Source organism: Perna viridis, chromosome 5 (genome assembly GCF_037379345.1).
Source record: "Perna viridis isolate PV_CMFRI_1.1 ecotype Kerala chromosome 5, ASM3737934v1, whole genome shotgun sequence".
NCBI lineage: Eukaryota > Metazoa > Mollusca > Bivalvia > Mytilida > Mytilidae > Perna > Perna viridis.
Genome location: NC_142449.1, coordinates 2,799,819 through 2,819,518, shown reverse-complemented (window position 1 = coordinate 2,819,518; position 19,700 = coordinate 2,799,819). Strand labels below are relative to the sequence as shown.

At 32.3% G+C, this 19,700-nt stretch overlaps 1 protein-coding gene across 2 annotated transcripts; it reads left to right on the top strand.

Annotated features, from left to right (window-relative positions):
• The first annotated feature begins 81 nt into the window (after window positions 1–81).
• Window positions 82–18,272, top strand: LOC148615608 (nucleoporin SEH1-like). Of its 2 annotated transcripts, none has more exons than XM_088582000.1 (10): window positions 82–235; window positions 3,555–3,605; window positions 4,783–5,007; window positions 5,418–5,548; window positions 7,027–7,119; window positions 9,890–10,030; window positions 10,244–10,322; window positions 12,359–12,437; window positions 13,994–14,117; window positions 17,894–18,272. In XM_088582000.1, exons 1-10 carry the CDS (start codon window positions 125–127, stop codon window positions 17,928–17,930), a joined length of 1,071 nt encoding a protein of 356 aa, XP_088438126.1. In that variant the 5' UTR covers window positions 82–124; the 3' UTR covers window positions 17,931–18,272. The 2 variants fall into 2 exon arrangements, with proteins under 2 accessions (XP_088438126.1, XP_088438125.1); XM_088581999.1 differs by having other exon boundaries at window positions 17,560–18,272.
• Window positions 18,273–19,700: the final 1,428 nt, after the last annotated feature.

Here is a 19,700-nt window from a genome sequence, read left to right as displayed (position 1 = left end):
AAATTTTATCCCGAAAATTCAAAATGTATTAACTAATCTGATTGGATTAAAATAACAACTTTAACCAATGATAACTAACAACGCAAAGCAACTTCATGTGCGAGGATGAAGTGAAACTACAGATATGTTTGTGACAAGAAGTATTGCCACTGGTCACCAAGACCTGATACACGATGTCTCCTATGATTTCCATGGAAGACGAATGGCCACTTGTTCAACTGATCAAAACGTTCAGGTGCAAATAAAACCTAACTGAGTACATAAATTTTCGAGCCATGGTTCTGACTAGTCTATACTCGGCGTCACATAAATAACATACTGTTAAAATTTGAATAAAAATATTTTCTACGACTTTATTGAGACCTATTGTCGTTTAAATTGTCTTAAATGACTTGCTCATTCGTTTAGCCAAACTGCTTCTCCCTGAACAAGTCGCTTTTAGCTTAAATCATGCGTAACAAATCCTTACGGGGAAATCCCATACTAATATCCGCCATGTTGGTTTCTACGGGACGATTTGTTTACAAACGAAGTTCGTAAGTTCCCGTTGAACTCCGGTGACAATCGTCTGCTTGATTAACTTCTCGGTATTGTACGTTGTTCGCGTAAAAAAATCCGAGATATCCGAAATAACGCCGAAATGCATTCTGGGTTCTTCTGTCTTTGGACAAACCATTTAAACGTAAACAACATCTCCTAGCAACCCGATCACTGTAAACATGGCTGACTTTTTACAATGTAAATATTGGCACCGAGAATTAAAATCTGACCGAAATTTAACGATTCAGTGTTTAGGGAGAAGCCGTTTGCCCAAACGAATGAGCAAGTCATTTAAGACAATTTAATCGACGGTAGGTGTTAATAAAGTCGTAGAAAATATTTTTATTCAAATTTTAACAGTATGTTATTTATGTGACGCCGAGTATAATAGTAATGTCGTAATGAGTAATGTTACTATTGACAGTATTGTTAGTCTAATAATTATGACGTCTTGGGTCTCTTTATTTTGCTTGATCCCCTCCTTTCGAGTGAGGCGTAAACATGAGATTAAAAAAAAGCCTCAGCAAACGTCATGATAATCTGCACTACTGTATGAAACTACAGTAGACAAGCTATTTCATATCCACTTTTTAAGTGGTTTAACAGGTCCCTATCAAAAGATGTGCTTCCTAATCTAAAGACTGATCCATTGTCAATAGAGACAAAATCATGTGTCACTTCAAAAAATATAATATGGACAGTGACTGAGACTGCCAGCAACATCCTACAAAGGCTGCAAATGTGGATACCCAGTCAAGACACATCCTGGCAAACATGAATAGCTCAAAATCTTTCTGTCAGAAGAGATATAGGCAGTTACATATTTGTACATATAGGAAGTGGTTGTTTGAACATTTCACACAGATGCACATCGTCTAGCTGATTCCAATTGGTCAGGAAATAATGGTGCATTATCAATAAGTTTCATTTAGACTTTAGTTGGGCTTTCTAGTCAGTGCCTCATAAACGTCTTTATATGAAACTGTACAAACTAGGAATTCGAGGAAGTGTCTTGAAATTGATAAATTGTTCTTGGCTTTAAGAACCTAATGTATTAGGTTGAACAGTATATATTCTACCTCCCTTGTCACAAGTAGAGTACCACATTAGGGTACTCAGTACAGTTGTTTAGAATGTCACAGAGGTTACATATTGTTATTAAAATGAATGAACATTAGATTATATCTGTTGTATTTATGTAAGAATCAATTAACACCAGTATTATTCTTTGTATAATCAATGACCTGAACTTGTCAAGTTCTTTTCTGATGACTTTAAAACTTACTCATCAGTAAAAACTGACCCTCTACACTACAAAGAGATATTGATACACTCTGTGACTGGACATACAAATGAATATTATCTTGAAATGTTAACAAATTTAAAGTAATGCACTTCTGAAATAACAATATTAACTCAAGATTACAATGCTTGATAGTGATGGCCAGTATTTACAAATACAGACAGTAAATGATAAAGAAAAAGGCTTGGGTATAACTGTTGAACCAAACAATAAATTTGACAAACACATTAGTAATATAATAAATAAAGCACATAGAGTATTTGGTAGGATATTGAAACCTTCTTACTGTTAGGCTTCTGGAACAGGGCTATGTTACTACAAGATTGAAGTCATTACTACAGAAGTTATTTGGTCGCCATCATGAACTGGTGGATCATTTCAATGTTCATAGTTTTCCTTTCCTCTTTCGTCTACCCTGGATTTGACTTTTTATGAGCAACTTTGCGAGTGTTCCTAGAAAAGCAGAGGACGCTTACCCCACCAGTGCACCTGGTCCATGCTCCTAGTTTTTAGTGGAGTCTGAGTTGCTCATTTGCTTTGTTACTTTGTATGTATTGTTTTAGTTACTTAATGTTCTTTGTTGTGTATGTCTGTTTTCCATGTTTGGTCTTTGTCCTCGATTGCTTTCTTTTGTTTCCCGTTGAATTTTGGTTACTTTTTGAATAAATGGACAAAGACCTGTTTATAAAATTTTATTATAAGGCAATTGTCTGTCAGTTGCAAGAATACTGTACTCCAGTTTGGTCTTATTTAAAAAAAAATATCTGTAGAATCTTAAATATGCAACCTTGTGTAATAAAACGACTAAGTAACAAAGACAGGCAAAATTTTAGGGCTTCATTCTTTGGAATATAGACGAGAAAGATATATGATCCTAGTCGTTATTAGAACAGAAAAATATTGAAATTATTGAATGACAAAATCTTTTCATAATGTCAGAAAATGACACCAGTGGATATTCCCTAAAACTCAAAAAAAAGATGCAGTACATCTGAAAGATTACACTAATTCTCTAGGTGAGTTGTGCACCATTGGAACAACTTGTCGAAATCTACCATCTCTGCAGATTACATTAATTGTTTTGAATCAAGACAATTGGAACCAAACCAAAAGCCACAGGCCCAGATCAAATACCAGCTAGAATACTAAAGCAGTTGGCAACAGATTTTGCACCACACCTACCCTGTATATTTTACATCTCATTCTCAAAGGGGAAGTTCTATCAGATTGGAGACAGACAAATGTGATTCCATTTTTTTTAAAATGAGAAAAATACCTTGCACGCAATTACAGGCCTGTATCTTTTACATGTATATGTTGTAAGCTACTGGAACACATAGTTGTAAGTAACATACTTAAATATCTTGACTTTCATGACATACTAACTGATTGTCAGTACAATTTTGGTGAAACACTATTGCTTATACTTACCCACATAATACATAATTGTATGCATAAATATCCCAGGTATATCCTTCGTGAACTGTATGCATACATATCCCTGGTATATGCCAATTAACTTGATTGACATCATCTATACTTATGACTGCTTTGACATGATTAACAGCTGATATGGCATCCAAATTCAAAATTGTGAAATTTCAAAGAAACCACTCTTGAAACGCAGTATTTTCCTGTACCTGTTCTTTCAAAGGTAACATGGTGTCAGAATTCGTCTTTTCTGCTTAGAAATTTATCTCTCATATTGCAGATTTGGGATCTTCAGGACAATGGTGATTGGAAATGCACTGCTAGTTGGAGGGTATGTTACCTTCTTATATATGGCTTACAAATATTATTTTCTTTCAAATATATATCATGTTATTAAATTAAATTTAAGTACTTTAAATGTATGGAATGGACTTGACTTTATTTGTTGTCATATATCAGGCCATATGTAGGGTTCCCACACATAAAAAAATGCAAAAAACCTGAAAATTTGAGGAGTATCTATCTTTTAAGATGGTGAGCTCAGATGTTGAACTTTTGACTTCAAAATCAACAAGTATCTGTCCTGTTTTTCATGGGTAAAAAGTCTACATATTTTATTTTTGATATTTTGTTTGAATAGCCATAGTAAACAGAAATTTACATTCAGTTCTTCATATAAGCCATGTTCTTAGGAGATAAACATTGTATAGAATGCACTGTAATTTTTAAAATTAAGGGAGATATCTCTGTAAATGACACTCAAATGCAATAGAATCTATTGGATTTTCAATGACGATTATCTCCTAAGAGCAGACAGATTGGAATGAATAATTACACATTTCGTAATATAGACCCTTAAGACAACTTAACTACAAAAATAAAAATATATAGCCTTTCTTGGAGTGTATCACATTTTTCAGATTTTGCATGATTCTTACTAAGACAGCTACTTAAAATCAATTTAGTAAAAGGAACCTTGGCCTCTGACCTTTTTATTAAAAAAATCAAGGGATGTGTTTCTTAAGTGCTAATATGAGTAAGTTTGGCTTTAATTTCTTCAGGCTACCATGAAATATTTAGTAAAATCTATACTTTGAATTAATGTGGAAACAAATCTGGAAAAAGTCCAGTTTTCACCATACCTTTTTTATCTGTCAGGTGTTTTTATCAAATTGAACTATTAGCTTGCTTTGAAATTATTTTGTTTTTTTTTAGTTTTGTTATCAAGAATAATGTGAATGCTACAGTTACGGACAAATAGAAATATTGTTAACAAGTGAAATTAAAATCTCTTTTTGTGTCACATTTATTCTTTATTGTTTAACAAAGAGACCAAGTAGTAAAATCTGGGGAAAATATTTATCACAACAGAATAGGAACCCTAAATGAAAAAAATGTCTCTGAAAAATCGGTTCAATGATTTGAATTTACTAGGTATGTTAGAAAGATAATAGTTTGGAAGGTCTTTTTTTGTCATCAGCGTAATTCTCAGTACTTTACCCTATTAGTCTCACAGTGGATCAGTATGGCGAGTGACATGGGCACATCCAGATTTTGGTCAGGTGATTGCTACATGCTCATTTGATAGGACAGTAGCAGTCTGGGAAGAATGTGTGGGAGAATATGGTAAAGATGGAGTTCAGAGCAACTGGATAAAAAAGACAAGCCATGTTGATAGTCGGACTTCAATCACTGATGTCAAATTTGCTCCTAAACATTTAGGACTACTGTTGGTAAGTTTTGAAAGGTATTTAGTTCCTTGAATTTTGTTTTATATGATATAATTTGTAATTCAATTTAAAACTGTGTTCTGGTTATATGATTATAAATGGGTATTTCATATTGTACACAAATAATTTATAGATTTAGTTATATTTATGTTCAAGGCAGTTACAATGGAATATGATATATCTAGAGGACAAAAAAATAACAGCAACCTTGTTATTGTTGTTTTGAGAAAGCTTTACACTAAATGAAGTATTCTTTTATTGCAATCAGGGATTGGCAGAAGTCAATGGTCCATGACCAATTGCTTGGCAAAAATAATTACTTTAGCAATCACCATGGCAAGGCTTAATTTCAATTAGTTCTCTTTTTCTACATATAAAATAAAGTTTAATATGATAACATATTTGTTCTTAAGGCAACTTGTTCTGCTGATGGTATTGTGAGAATCTATGAGGCGCCAGATGTAATGAATCTAAGTCAATGGTCACTCCAACATGAAATATCCTGTAAAATCAGCTGTAGTTGTATATCATGGAATCCTTCAAGGTTAGTTATATTGTATGTATGTTTATTTCATCGAATCCTTCAAGGTTAGTTATACGGTATGTATGTGGCATATTGTAGAATCCTTCAAGGTTAGTTATATGGTATGTATGTGGTATATCATGGAATCCTTCAAGGTTAGTTACATGGTATGTATGTGGCATATTGTAGAATCCTTCAAGGTTAGTTATATGGTATGTATGTGGTATATCATGGAATCCTTCAAGGCTAGTTACGTGGTATGTATGTGGCATATTGTGGAATCCTTCAAGGTTAGTTATATGGTGTGTATGTGGTAATTTCATGGAATCCTTCAAGATTAGTAACATAGTGTGGCATATTGTGGAATCCTTCAAGGTTAGTTACATGGTATGTATGTAGCATATTGTGGAATCCTTCAAGGTTAGTTACATGATATGTATGTGGCATTTTGTGGAATCCTTCAAGGTTAGTTACATGGTATGTATGTGGCATATTATGGAATCCTTCAAGGTTAGTTATATGGTATGTATGTGGCATATTATGGAATCCTTCAAGGTTAGTTACATGGTATGTATGTGGCATATTGTGGAATCCTTCAAGGTTAGTTATATGGTATGTATGTGGTATATCATGGAATCCTTTATGGTTAGTTATATTGTATGTATGTGGTTATTTCATGGAATCCTTCAAGATTAGTAACATAGTATATGGCATATTGTGGAATCGTTTAAGGTTAGAAATAAAAAAAAATGTATGTAGAATATCATGGATTTCTTGTTATTTATATTGTATGCATGCAGTATACATTGGTTTACTTTTAAAGTTAGTTATATCGTATGCCTGTGGCGTATTGTGGAATCCTTAAAGGTTTGTTTATAATGAATGAATGTGGTTTGTAGTGGAATCATTCAAGTTTAGTTATAATGAATAAATGTGGTTTGTAGAGTTATAATGAATGAATGTGGTTTGTAGTGGAATCATTCAAGTTTAGTTATAATGAATAAATGTGGTTTGTAATGGAATCATTCAAGTTTAGTTATAATGAATAAATGTGGTTTGTAATGGAATCATTCAAGTTTAGTTATAATGAATGAATGTAGTTTGTATTGGAATCATTCAAGTTTAGTTATAATGAATAAATGTGGTTTGTAATGGAATCATTCAAGTTTAGTTATAATGAATGAATGTGGTTTGTAGTGGAATCATTCAAGTTTAGTTATAATGAATGAATGTGGTTTGTAATGGAATCATTCAAGTTTAGGATAGTGAATAATAATAATACTTTATTTCAAGTAATTTAAGTAACACAGTTCCTGAAATGTTATGATTAACAATTGTAAATGGAGCTATTAATTTTTCATTTTTAGAATTATGTCTTGAAGGATTTTACCGTTGAGTGAATCCAATATAGTGTGTAAAAGAAAATTCATATCATTATTGCAGTTATCTGATTTTCATTTGATACCACTAAAGTAATGGTATCATATTGTATTTTTTAGAATGCATGCTCCAATGATAGCAGTTGGAAGTGATGAACCCAGTCCATCTGCTGGTGGAAAATGTCAAATATTTGAATTTAATAGTACAAATAGGTATGTATAGCAAAGCTCAAAACCAGTTCAATTGAAATAGGAAGCTCTTTTTTGAAAATTTCTAATTTTTAGCTCACCTGGCCAAAGGCCAAATGAGCTATTGCCATCACTTGAGTCTGTCGTCATTGTTAACAATTTTTCAAAACTTCTCCTCTGACACTACTTGACCAACTGGAATCAAACTTAGTATGAATGTTCCTTGTGGTATCCTGCATAGAGCTGATGTGGGGCTGCTGTTACTAAATATAGAACATAGAGGTCAGACAGTTGTTTTTTGCAAAAACCATTAGTTTTAGCCAAATTCTGACATGGGTAAAAAAGTTCAGCATGATTAGATTCTATTTGTGGTTAAATTTTTGTGTTAATGTGTTTAGCAATATTATAGCTATTGCCCTTTTCCAACATTTTTCAAAACTCTTGGGTATCCTGAACAAAATGACTGTTTGGATTTTTGATCATTGAAAAACATGGCTGCTGTTAATAAAAATAAACACATAGGGGTCAGACAGCAGATTTTTGCATATATCTCCAAACCATTAGGTTTAACCAAATTTTGACATAGATAGAAGTGTTTAGTATGAAGAGGTCTTACTGTGGTCAAATTTTTGTGAAAATCTGTTGACCCAGGTTGGAGTTCTTGCCCTTGTTTTTTTTTTTTTTTTTTTTTTTGCTGTTTTTTATGTTATTACTTTCAAAGATCTTCTCAGAAAATACATTACAGAATTCAATGAAGTTGGTATTACTGTTTTAAAAATCCTAAAATGACTGGATTTTTGATTGGTGAAAAAAATGGCTGCTGTTATTATAAATAAAACATAGGGGACGAAATACAGTTTTTTGCAAATAACTTAAAAACCATTGAATTTAGCAAAATTCTGATGGAAGTTAAATTGTTCACTGTTAGAAGACAGATCTTTCGCTGAAATTTTCAAAATGATTTGTTGCTTGTTGTAGGAGTAATGGCCCCTGAAACAGTTTTTTTTTTGTCATTCTTCGCATGTACAGCTCTCTGAAACCTATTGAAACAAAATTTTTAAAAAGTTGGCATAATTTTTTTAGGGTTTCCTGCACAAACTGATCAAACTGAAATTTTTCATTGGTCAAAATACATGGCCACTGTTACTAAAATAGAACATAGGGATCAAAATGCTTTTTTTGCTATTTTTTCCTCAGCTATAGAAGAACAATGAAAATGAAAACTCATAAGATAAACATGATATTCTGAGTTGACTGGCAGTGTTAAAATAAATTTTTAGGCAGCCTTTTTCAAAATGGCTGTCATTTTCACTAGTTGCTCAGATTCCAATGATTCTTGGTTTCTTCAGGAAACTAGGTGTTTTAAGTTAAATGGTGATGACGAAAGATCATTCAGGGGGCCATTTTCCTGCTAATTTTTATACTTGACTTCATTTCAACGATAATTGGTTAATTTGTAAACACAGTTTCCTGATATGAATGGTGATGATGGAAATGTTGGATAGCCATGGTTTAACTTCATTTTCATTTTGTTTTGCCATTTTTAATGTTATTTCCTTCAATTTGGACTTAACACTCAAAGAGGAACTATCCTAAAATATCCTTGTGTCTATGGAGCCTCTTGTTCATTTTCTAGTAATTTGAATTCCTTTAAAAATGTTTTTTTGTTTTGTTTTTCTTTCAATTTTTTGCACAATAACTCAAATATGCTTCATCCAAATAAAGTGAAACTTTATGAAAGTCTATATACACATAGTGGTTTGGAAAATTTCAAGTTTCATTTGAAAAATGATAGAAAACCTGCATCTCAGAGAAAAGTTGTTAATTTATAGTGTTGCCTAAGTGTCAATAGACAAATCTTTAATGTGTGTGGGGGCATCGTCTTTGTTTCCTAGGCACAAAGATATTTTAGGATAGTCCTTCTTTGAGTGTTAAGTCCATATTGAATGTGTGGGCATCACTTTGTCTAGTTCTCTTAGCAAGTGGAAATTTTCTCTGGTTTAGTAATCATGTTGGTAAATCCATCAATAAAACATTTATAATGTTTCATCATGGCATCAAGTTGTACATAAGCCCAACATCAATGATTGAAGTAATGACTTTCTTAAAAATTGTGAGTGACAAAGCGATAACACCTGTTATTAACCAACTACCCAATATACTTTAAAATATGTCAAAAACTGACCAATTGATATGAATTTAAACCAGGCATCTATACAGGGCCAATATGGATCAGACCAGGGCCAATACGGTAACATGACTTCCGGTCGTTTGACTCCGCCATTTTGAGTTAGAATTGGATTTCATGAACTTTGATCACTAGATCTAAAAGCTGCAGAAACACAAAAAAAATCTTCCATTTAATACAAAAAGGATATTTAAGACTGATTAATGCAAATAAACCTACATGTTGGTAAAACACGAAAATAACTGTTCTACAAATCATTTAGTTGAGTTGGTTAATGAAATTGTCAATAAATATGTAATTTCATATTGGCGCTGTTATAGGTTTTGGTCAATCATATTGGCCTCGATAGCCATATTGGCCCTCGGCGATGCCTCGGGATCAGTATGACCACCTTGACCAATATGACAGACCTCAAACCTAGAGCAGGGCCAATATGAAATTACATATTTATTAACATATATTAAAAGTACTTACAATTTGCATTTGAAGTTGATATAGTGAAACACAACAAATGGACCAGCATATAATTTAGATACCTTCAGATGTCACCAGAGGGTCTTCAGCCATTAAAGTTACTTTTGTAATTTAATTGTGTCTTTTTGGTAGAAAATGGACCAAAGTAGAGAGTTTAAGTGTAGTGACAGACCCTGTACATGATGTAGCCTTTGCACCAAACCTGGGAAGATCTCATCATTTGTTGGCTATTGCTTCTAAGGACTTGAAAATAATCAGTCTCACTCCTTTAGGGTAAGTTGTAGTTAGTATAACCATTTTAAATCTGTAAGCCTTCTCTAGTGTAAACTGTAGCCAATTAATCAAGTCAAAGTCAATGTCTACATGACAGGTGATATTAAGATTGTTTTTCAATGAGTTTGATTTTGCTAAATATAGTTCAATCTATATGCGAAAATAATACCGTTCAGTTATTTTAAATTTATTTGATTTTTTTTACATTTTTAGAAGAGATGTGGCGTTATCAACACAGGGAAGTAAATTCAAAATGCAACAAGTTGCAGATTTTTCTGAACATGAGTCCCAGGTACTGATATTTACTCTTCATAATAAGTAGTACTTATTTAGTTATTAGAGGACTAACAGTAGTCAATATGAATTTAACCCATGACCTTAGAACCACTGAGAGATTGAGAGGTTGATTCAATTTGACAGTATCCTCCTATATGATACACTAACCATTAACCATATTTTAGTAAAGGAGTGGCAAATTTGTAAAAATACAATTCATTTTTAAGTATTATTCCTTAATGAGTGATTGTAAAAAATAAATTATTTTATTGTAAGTTCATTCATTACACTTTTATATCCTCTTGAAACACTTGACAGATTTTGTTTACCTTTAATGAATCATTATTTGGTAATGTTATTGTGTGACTGCTATTTTAAGGTTCATCATTACCTTCCAACAAATATGGGTTCAATTTCACCACAGAATTCCCTCTGGAAACAGACAAGCCTGCATGTCTATAAAAAAAAAGTTAAAAGCAAAGCATGAACTTACATTAATTTTATGTAAAATTGAATCAAAAACTGATCTGACATTTGCTGTGCATATTTATTTCAATCTGCAGAAGATGACAATATGAAGAAACACCTGTGTTTCACTTGATACAGTCCACTCATTTACACAGTTTAAGTCACCAAATGTGTATATATGTCTAATATCCTATTGACCAGCACATTATGTCTCCATCCCTCGACTTTGGTGGGGAGACATATTGTTTTTGGCTCGTCCTTCTGTCCAGGTCTTCGTCCCGAAGTTAGTCAGTGCAACTCCTCTAAAACTACTGAACCAAATTTTATGAAACATGGTATGTAGCAAGAACATCATATGTAATTGTGCATATTACCAGGAAATTTTTATCCCCTAAATTTTGTGCCGCTTTGAGCTTAGAAAATTGTCAAAAATCCTCTGAACTATAAATTTTGTGAAGCTGTTCTGTGGACATGATGGATACTGCAAGTGGATCCAGTTTGTGGGACGTGGGGAGGCATATGTTTTTGCAGATAAAAACAAACTTTAATAATTTGAATAGCGTTGATCTTTTATATGTGGAAACCATCTCAGAACATTTCCTCAACTTAGTTTATTTTGGCACTCTCTGCTGAATCGATAAAGTAAAAATACACAGCATATTCAAGTTAATATTTTAATATTATAGAACAGAAAATGAATTGCCATCAGTTGGCATCCATTGTCGTTAACAAATTTTCAAAACTCTTCTTCTCTGACACTACTCTACCAATTGGAACCAAACTTGGTATGAATGTTCCTTTGGATATGCTGCATAGAACTGATGTGGTGATTTTTGATCTGTCGAAAAACATGGCTGCTGTTACTAAAAATAGAACATAGAGGTCAGACAATAGTTTTTTGCATCTATCTCCTAAATCTTTAGGTTTAGCCAATTTTTCCTATTGCTGAAATGATCCTCATTTTAAGGCCTAAGAAGTCTTCACGGGGTCAGATTTCTCAGACGACTCCATGTAAGAGTTATTGCCCCTGATAGGGGAAAAGGGCATTTTTTTTAGTTTTTAGCTATCGAAAACTATATTAGATAGAAAGAAACTTTCAATCGCTGTATTGGTTCTTATGATAAATCCTACCAAAATCTTCTTGTGTCAAAATTGTTGGACAACTCCTTATCAAATTTATTGCCTTTGAAAAGCAAAATTTAACCAAGTGAGCAATTCAGGCTCCTTGGAGCCTGTTGACATTTTATCAATCTAGATCCAAGCCATGCTTTATGTTATTCCCAAGTGCAAAGATTTGTCTGTAGTCAAAGGAAAATTTGCAGTATAATAAATCCATATTTGTCAAAAGGTGATAATGAACCTTAATTCTTGATCTGAATGTGATTTTCCTTGTATGACTCAGAAAGGGTGTTGCCCATTTTGTATCAAACAACTCCTCCTAATCCTCTGAAAGAAATTGAACTTTTAAGCAGGAGATACCATTGTGCATCTGTCATTTTGATTTGAATGAATTAATGGTTTCCTTTAGCCATTGACCTACATAAGGATTCTTATTTATATTTTTATCCTTCTCTCTCCTTACAGGTTTGGAGATTAAGTTGGAATGTTACAGGAACCATACTGTGTTCATCAGGAGATGATGGTTGTGTTAGATTATGGAAAGGTTTGTCTCTAAATCTCATCCTGTATAAGTTGACATTGTTATTTTGTATAAAGTCAATACATGTATTTGGAATTAGTAAGCTGATCCAAGACATGTGTTAATTGTGATAACCATTGTCTCTGTCTCCTTCAGTAATGAATGGTTTGATTCTCCAAATGATGATGCTGAGGATGGGAGTAATATGGTTGTTATTCTGAATAAGAACTATTATTATCTCTCCGTCATTCATCTAAACAAGAAATTTTAAAGAAACTGTTGGAGTTTTTGTGTAACTTTTACTCATGTATATTTCTAAGTTAAGGGTATGTTTTTTTTTTAAATTTGTTTACAGATTTTTTACCTGACAAAACTGGGTTGGTCAGTGGAAAAAATAAAAATTAAAATAGTTATAAACCAGAAATACATATTAATTTCAAATAAATACATTTTGGTGGATTTTTAAAATAATCTATCATCAATTATGCCTTGCACAGATTTAGAAACATAATGTTGATATTCAAATGTTCTACATTACATGTGTAAAAATTAGGAAATACAAGATAGTAGCCCATGCTATACTTTTGTTGAATATTTTCTATCTAATTAGATAAATATTACCAAAAAGTTTGGAAGCCCACTACTCAAAATTTAGTCTCAATGGGCTACTATTCAGAATTTTGTGATACTTTCATGAAAATCTGTTGACACTTGTTGTCCTTTATATATGACCAATAAAATCATTTTTGGTCATATAATGGTACCACCCTGTTGTGTTCGTTAAATTTTGTTTATTAATGATAACTTGAGTCAAACTCATCACTTGGCATACGTTGTCGTCGTTGTTTTGGTTAACAATTTCTCAAAACTTGTTTCCTCTGACACTACTTGACCAATTGGAACCAACTTGGTACGAATGTTCCTTGGGGTATGCTGCATAGAACTTATGGGTGGATTTTTGATCCATCAGAAAACATGGCTACCATTACTAAAAATAGAATATAAGGGTTAGTCAGAAGTTTTTCTCATTTATTTCAAAAACTGTTAAGTTTAGCCAAATTTTTACATAGGATTAAAGTGATCAGCATGATCATTACTTGACTAATTGGAACCAAGCTTGGTATGAATGTCCCTAGGGGTATCCTGCATAAAACTGATGTTGGGATTTTTGATTTGTCGAAAAAATGACTGCTGTTACTAAGAATAGAACAAAGGGGTCAGTCAAAAGTTTTTCTCATATATCTCCAAAACCATAAGGTTTGGCAAAATTCTTTCAATTGCTGAAATGATCCTTATTATAAGTCCTACAAAAGTCTTCTTGAGTCAAAATTATCGGAGAACTTCTTGTTAAGAGTTATTGCCCTTGAAAGGCAAAAATATAACCAGTTGAGCGATTCAGGCTCCTTGGAGCCTCTTGTTGTGAGGTAGCAGAGAATGATATAAGTACAGGAGTCCTTTATTATTTGATCAACTCTATGTTCCAAATGATAAGACAATGATTTCCTTTCTCCAGGTGAGCAATTCAAGCTCTTAAGAGCCTCTAGTTTAACAGGTTATTTTTTAATTTAATATTTTTTCAGCAAATTATCTAGGAAGTTGGAAATGTATTGCTGTATTAAAAGGAGATGGGAGCCAAGCCCAACAGATGGATATTAGTCAGAGTTCAGGGCTATCTAGTGGTCATGTTGAAGGTCGTGGTGTCAGGTACTTCCAAGTAACTCCAGTTGCTAGAGCAACTCCTCAGAATGTCTGGTATTGATGGGGTTCAAAGGTCATGCCAAAGTTGTAATTTATGTATTGCTAAGGCAATGCCTCAAGTGTCTTACATATGCAACCATTCTGTGTAGAAGCTGCCCAATCAGTCACATGGTGAATGCAAAGAATCTATATAGTAGTACAGGAATTATTTGTATTATAGTGATTTCATATAATTATCATTATTCATGTTTTAAATTCAGTTGAGATTGAGCCGCTATATGCATACGATATATGATATCCTGTCTGATATTGTATTACTGTGTAAATGCATGAAGAGATAATTGTAAATGTATGTGTAGTTCAACAAAGAATAACAATAGTTAAAAGTTTGGCTGAAATCTTTGGAAGGATTGGATTCTTCTGACATTATAAAACCAGAAATAAGTGTTACATATTTAACAAAATCTAAAATTTTGATTATGTTAAAACTTATCAGTCAAATTTAGAAATACATTAAAATTAAGCCAATTTGAAAATGATAGGATATGAACTTAGTACTGTTACAAAGTATGATATAGAGACATGTATCTCTTTGTTTCATTTGCATTCATCTATTCACATTTGAAAGTACGCAACTAACTAAAATAATTGATAAAATAATCAACGTACTATAAAAATTATCTTCAAATACAGTCTAACCTCGTTAAGTCCAAGTCAAAGGGACCATGCAAAAATGTTATCCAAGGTTTGGGTCATCTGAAGTTGGGTATAAGATGGGTTGATGATTGTTTCTGTGCTTAAAATGATTTTTTGTTTAGCACTTTACTTACCAGAATACTTCACTCTGATCATGTTTTGTGTATCGTATCAGAAGACAATTTTGATGTGTTGTATATCAATTATGTTTCAATTGCAGAGCAACATCAGCAGGGAAAATTCTTTTTTTTATGATTTTTTTTGTCTGAAATGTTTTTAGTACATAGCTTTGAAGATATTAAAATCAGGAGTATCATCATATAATGTGTATTACATTCTATGATATAATTTCAGATTCACTGGGAAAATGAACATAGTCATTGAATTACTTCCGTTGCTATGGTCTGTTTTGGGTGTATTTGAATGATCAAGTATCATTTCAACAAATAAAATTTTTATCATTATCAAAATATCTGATATCACTGTTGATTTGAATTCCAACGTGTGATAAATATCACTGTTGATGTGAATTCCAAAGTGTGATTAATCAAATTCGTTCCTTTCATTACACAAGCTGTTTTCTATTAATACACTTAGTCATAAAGGTGTCAACAAGTAATTAAGTGATACAAAACATTGTAAAAATAAACTTCTGTTGAGGTTTGTAATAAAGCAATCAGTTTTCTCACTATTAAGGTAACTCTATCCGATTTAATTAATCTTGAAGACCTAGAGGGAACTGATTGAAAACCTTGAGTTATTCAAGGGTTTGATTCATCGGATTTCAAGTTGTCAGAATTAAAGCTGTATTGAAGTAAGTTTTGCCTGGACTGTCAAATTAATTCAAGTTATCCTAGTTTGACACATTGAGGTTAGACTGTACGCATGTGTATAATGATTTAATTCTTTGATGTAAGAGTAAAATTTATGTAACTTTATTTATTGATAGTCTGGTTTATGAGCATGTTAATACAATGAACTGACATTTAGTAATTTATGTTATTTAGATGTACAAATGGTGTGTTGTTTTACTTTCTTAAAATGAAATTTCAGAATTAGCTTTAAAAAGTACAAGCTTCTAAGGATTTATGAAGTATACAGAAATTAAAATAAATAGCTGGAAAATTTTGATACTGATTTTTCTGAGCAGAATATCTTTCTAGTTTCATTTCTATTCTAAATTCCTCATATAATTGTAAAGAGATGAAATCCACTAGTATATCAACATAACTGTATATTTTCATGTGTAGAAATGTTATTCATTTCATTATATACAAGCTTTTGTAATGGATATTTCATGAAGGTTTATCACACAGCTGTATTTTGTATAGAGAAAACTTGGAATAAACTCTTACATCAAAGAATTTGTTTTATTAAGTCCCTCCTCCAGTATATCTATAATACAGACACTATCAACGGCTGATCCAGAAATTCTGAAGGGTGTACTGTTAGAGAGGGCCTGCTCCAGTGATTTTCTATATAATCAACCAAACTTTACAATCCCAGTAGAGGGGGTGTGGTATCCTCCCTTAGGCCGGCCTATGACTAGGTCAGCTTTACTTTTTTAGATTGAACATGAGTCAACAAAAAAAAACAACTCCACATTACATTGTCCAAAAATTTCAAGTTTAGGCTTGAAATAATCACCATACATTTTATAGAATATATTTTGTTCTTATAACCTAGAAATACCATATCTTTACATGAAAATGATATAACAGACAAATATAACACTGGTCTGTTTTAGAGCTCTTTGAACAAAAAAAATCATTTTATTGTGATCATTGGTGCCATGGATTCATATACTAGTACATTAATAGCATACAGAATGGAAGGAATCTTGATTATAGTTGTTGATGTACTAGTTTCCAACATTAACTTTCAAAGTTTTGGTCATTACAGGAGGAAAATAAACTGTGCCAAATTTTGTGTCCAATTTATCACTGAAAAATAAATTGAAATCAATTACCATGATTATAAACTTATAGAAGCCCTATTATATTAGACTGTTGCCAATTTGTACAATTTACAGAATGTCGTTGACAAGCTTATGTTCCAAAAATGAAAATTAGAAAGAGATATCCCCAAGGCCCCTATCTGCTGTTTTTGCATATGGCCAAAATAATGTGTGTTAACTGTTCAAAGAGCCTTATTTACTTAAGGAAATTTGTGAAGTAGCAAGTTCGTTTTATTGAAGATTTTAAAAAATGTGGAAATGTAGTTCTGGTTTCTTACTTTTACATTTAATGCAGCTTCATGTAAGTTGGTTTGTCTTGCAACATTCTAGGTTATTGTAATATCTAGAGGTTTTCTGTCTGACCTAAAAAATGCTACTGATTTAAGATAGATAACCCGATAACAAAATTAAAATATAAACCCCTAATATCCCTATTACCTTCGGCACCAACCGTTTTTATACTGATAGCGGTTGGGGGAGGCTGGGATTACTTTGGAAAAAAGTAAAATTATTCTGAATTTTAATAATTTTTTTTATTTTTACTAAGCCATGCACCCGGGAAAAAATGATTCAATATTTCCCCCATTACTTAACAATATGAATTTTCAATAAAAATTTTGAACTTCTGATGCTGCTGAAAAATTTAATTTTTTTTGCACTTGCACTAAAAAAAAATTCTAACTCAGTATAAAATTCCAGCCCAACCCTTCCCCCCCCTACTTGAGAAGAAAATAATAGACTGTGCCTTAATCACTGCTCTATATAAAGCATTTTTTTACTTTTATATTATTGTAGTCATGTATTGCCTCCAGCTGGTGCCATGATGAATATCAAGAGAAATTCAGGATGGCCTTTATTTAATACTCAAAAGGATCAAGGCAAAGCATACTACTGAAATATAACTGGAAGATGGCAGAGTACTGTTCAAGGGAGACAATTTATGGTCTTTGGGAACAATTGACTGATGTGATCTTCAGAATTTATTGTTGTTTCTAGTACTTGCCAAACTCATCAAAATAAGCTCAATAACAGAAATCCTGTAGTTCCAATTTGTATTTTCATCATGGTGCTACACTGGTGTACATTTCTGCTGTTAACGATTTTTTTTATTATTTCAACACATACCAAGCTTCCAAACAGAGATTTTTGTTCATCTGCAGTCATAGTGTGGAATCTAAATGGACATACCAGTAATCATTTTATGATAGAAGAAAATAAGAAAATTGCTGTAATTATGTCAGTACAGTGAATATGTGCTGAGTGTTGATAGTTATGGATGGTATCAAGAACTGATCAGATTTATTTTTATACAGACACAGCTATTACTTCCAACATGAAATCATTTCAGAATTCTGTCTCATTAATCATGACAGTTTAACTACTAGTACTGTGTATTTTAGAGCAATATTGTATATTATTATATAATACACAATCATTTGTTTTATTACTATTTTGTTACTTTTATTAAAAATTTACCTATTCAAAGAAAATAAATTAATTTTATTACATTTTTTTTTATTATTTTTAAGTTCATTAGATATCAAATTTTAACAAATTCATGCCCTATTCCAAATGAGCGAAAACACCTGAAGGTACTGGGGAATTTTTATAACAATTCTTTCTTAGGATCATAACAGCTGAACTATTGGTGTGGTCAGTTGTAATCAATATCTTTAGTTTTAGGATGTAAAAGCTAATATTCTCATTTCAAATAACTGATGTAATATTGTACATTATCCTAATATTAAGCAAATAAACCTTGCTATAAGTCATTTTGCACTTATCTACTATATTTTAATAAATATGGAACTTCATATTGGCCCCGTTTTAGGTTTGAGGTCTGTCATATTGGTCAAGGCGGTCGTATTGGTCCCTAGGCATCGCCGAGGTCCAATACGGCTGTTGAGGCCAGTATGATTGACCGAAAGGTATAACAGGGCCAATATGATATTACATATTTATTGACAATTTTATTAACCAATTAAACCAGATGATGTGTAGAACAGTTGTTTTTTTTTTGTGTGTTTTACCAAGAATATGTAGGTTTATTTGCATTAATCAGTCTTAAATAAATTTTGTATAAAATGGAAGATTTTTGTGTGTTTCTGCAGCTTTTTAGTCTGGTGATCAAAGTTCATGAAATCCAATTCTAACTCAAAATGGCGGTGTTAAACGACCGGAAGTTATGATGCCGTATTGGCCCTGGTTTGATCCATATTGGCCCTGAATAGATGCCCGGTTTGAATTCATATCAATTGTTCAGTTGTTGACATATTTTAACGTATTTTGGATAATTGCAATAAATGTACATATAACTGTTAGCTTTACTGGACCAAAGGTCCGAGTGAACATATGCCATCACTTTGCGTCCGTTATCTGTCTTCCGCCTTCCGTAAACTCTGATCTCTGTTATATATTGATTAGTATGTTTTACTGGTAGAGTTAAGACGGCTGATGGTACTCGAAGACAATTAATAACTAGACATTGCCCATAACCCTACAAAGTTCCAAAAGAATGTGCAAGCTCATTAGAAAGTAGTTGCGGACAGACAAACAGGGTGAAACCTATATATTCCCTAACTTTGTTTGGGGGTTGGGGATATAATTAACAATAAACATATCAAATATTATTTATCATTGCATGATATGAACATCTTTTAAACGCCAGGTCAGGTTTTTTTGTTTTTTTTTTGCTAACAAACGAGAGTTCGTTCTTTACCAATAACTTTGCAGGTACATCCAAATGTTGTTGTTTCTCCATTGTCGATGCAACCCCCTTCAAAGTCTGGACATTCTATATCAAAAAGAATATCTATTTCTATGAAGAAGAAAAAAAATAGGGATATTAGACTTCAATTCTAAGGTTGAGTACGAAGAAGAAGAAAAATTAAACGTGTGAATGTAAATGTAACATTAAAGAACAAATTGGAAGCTCA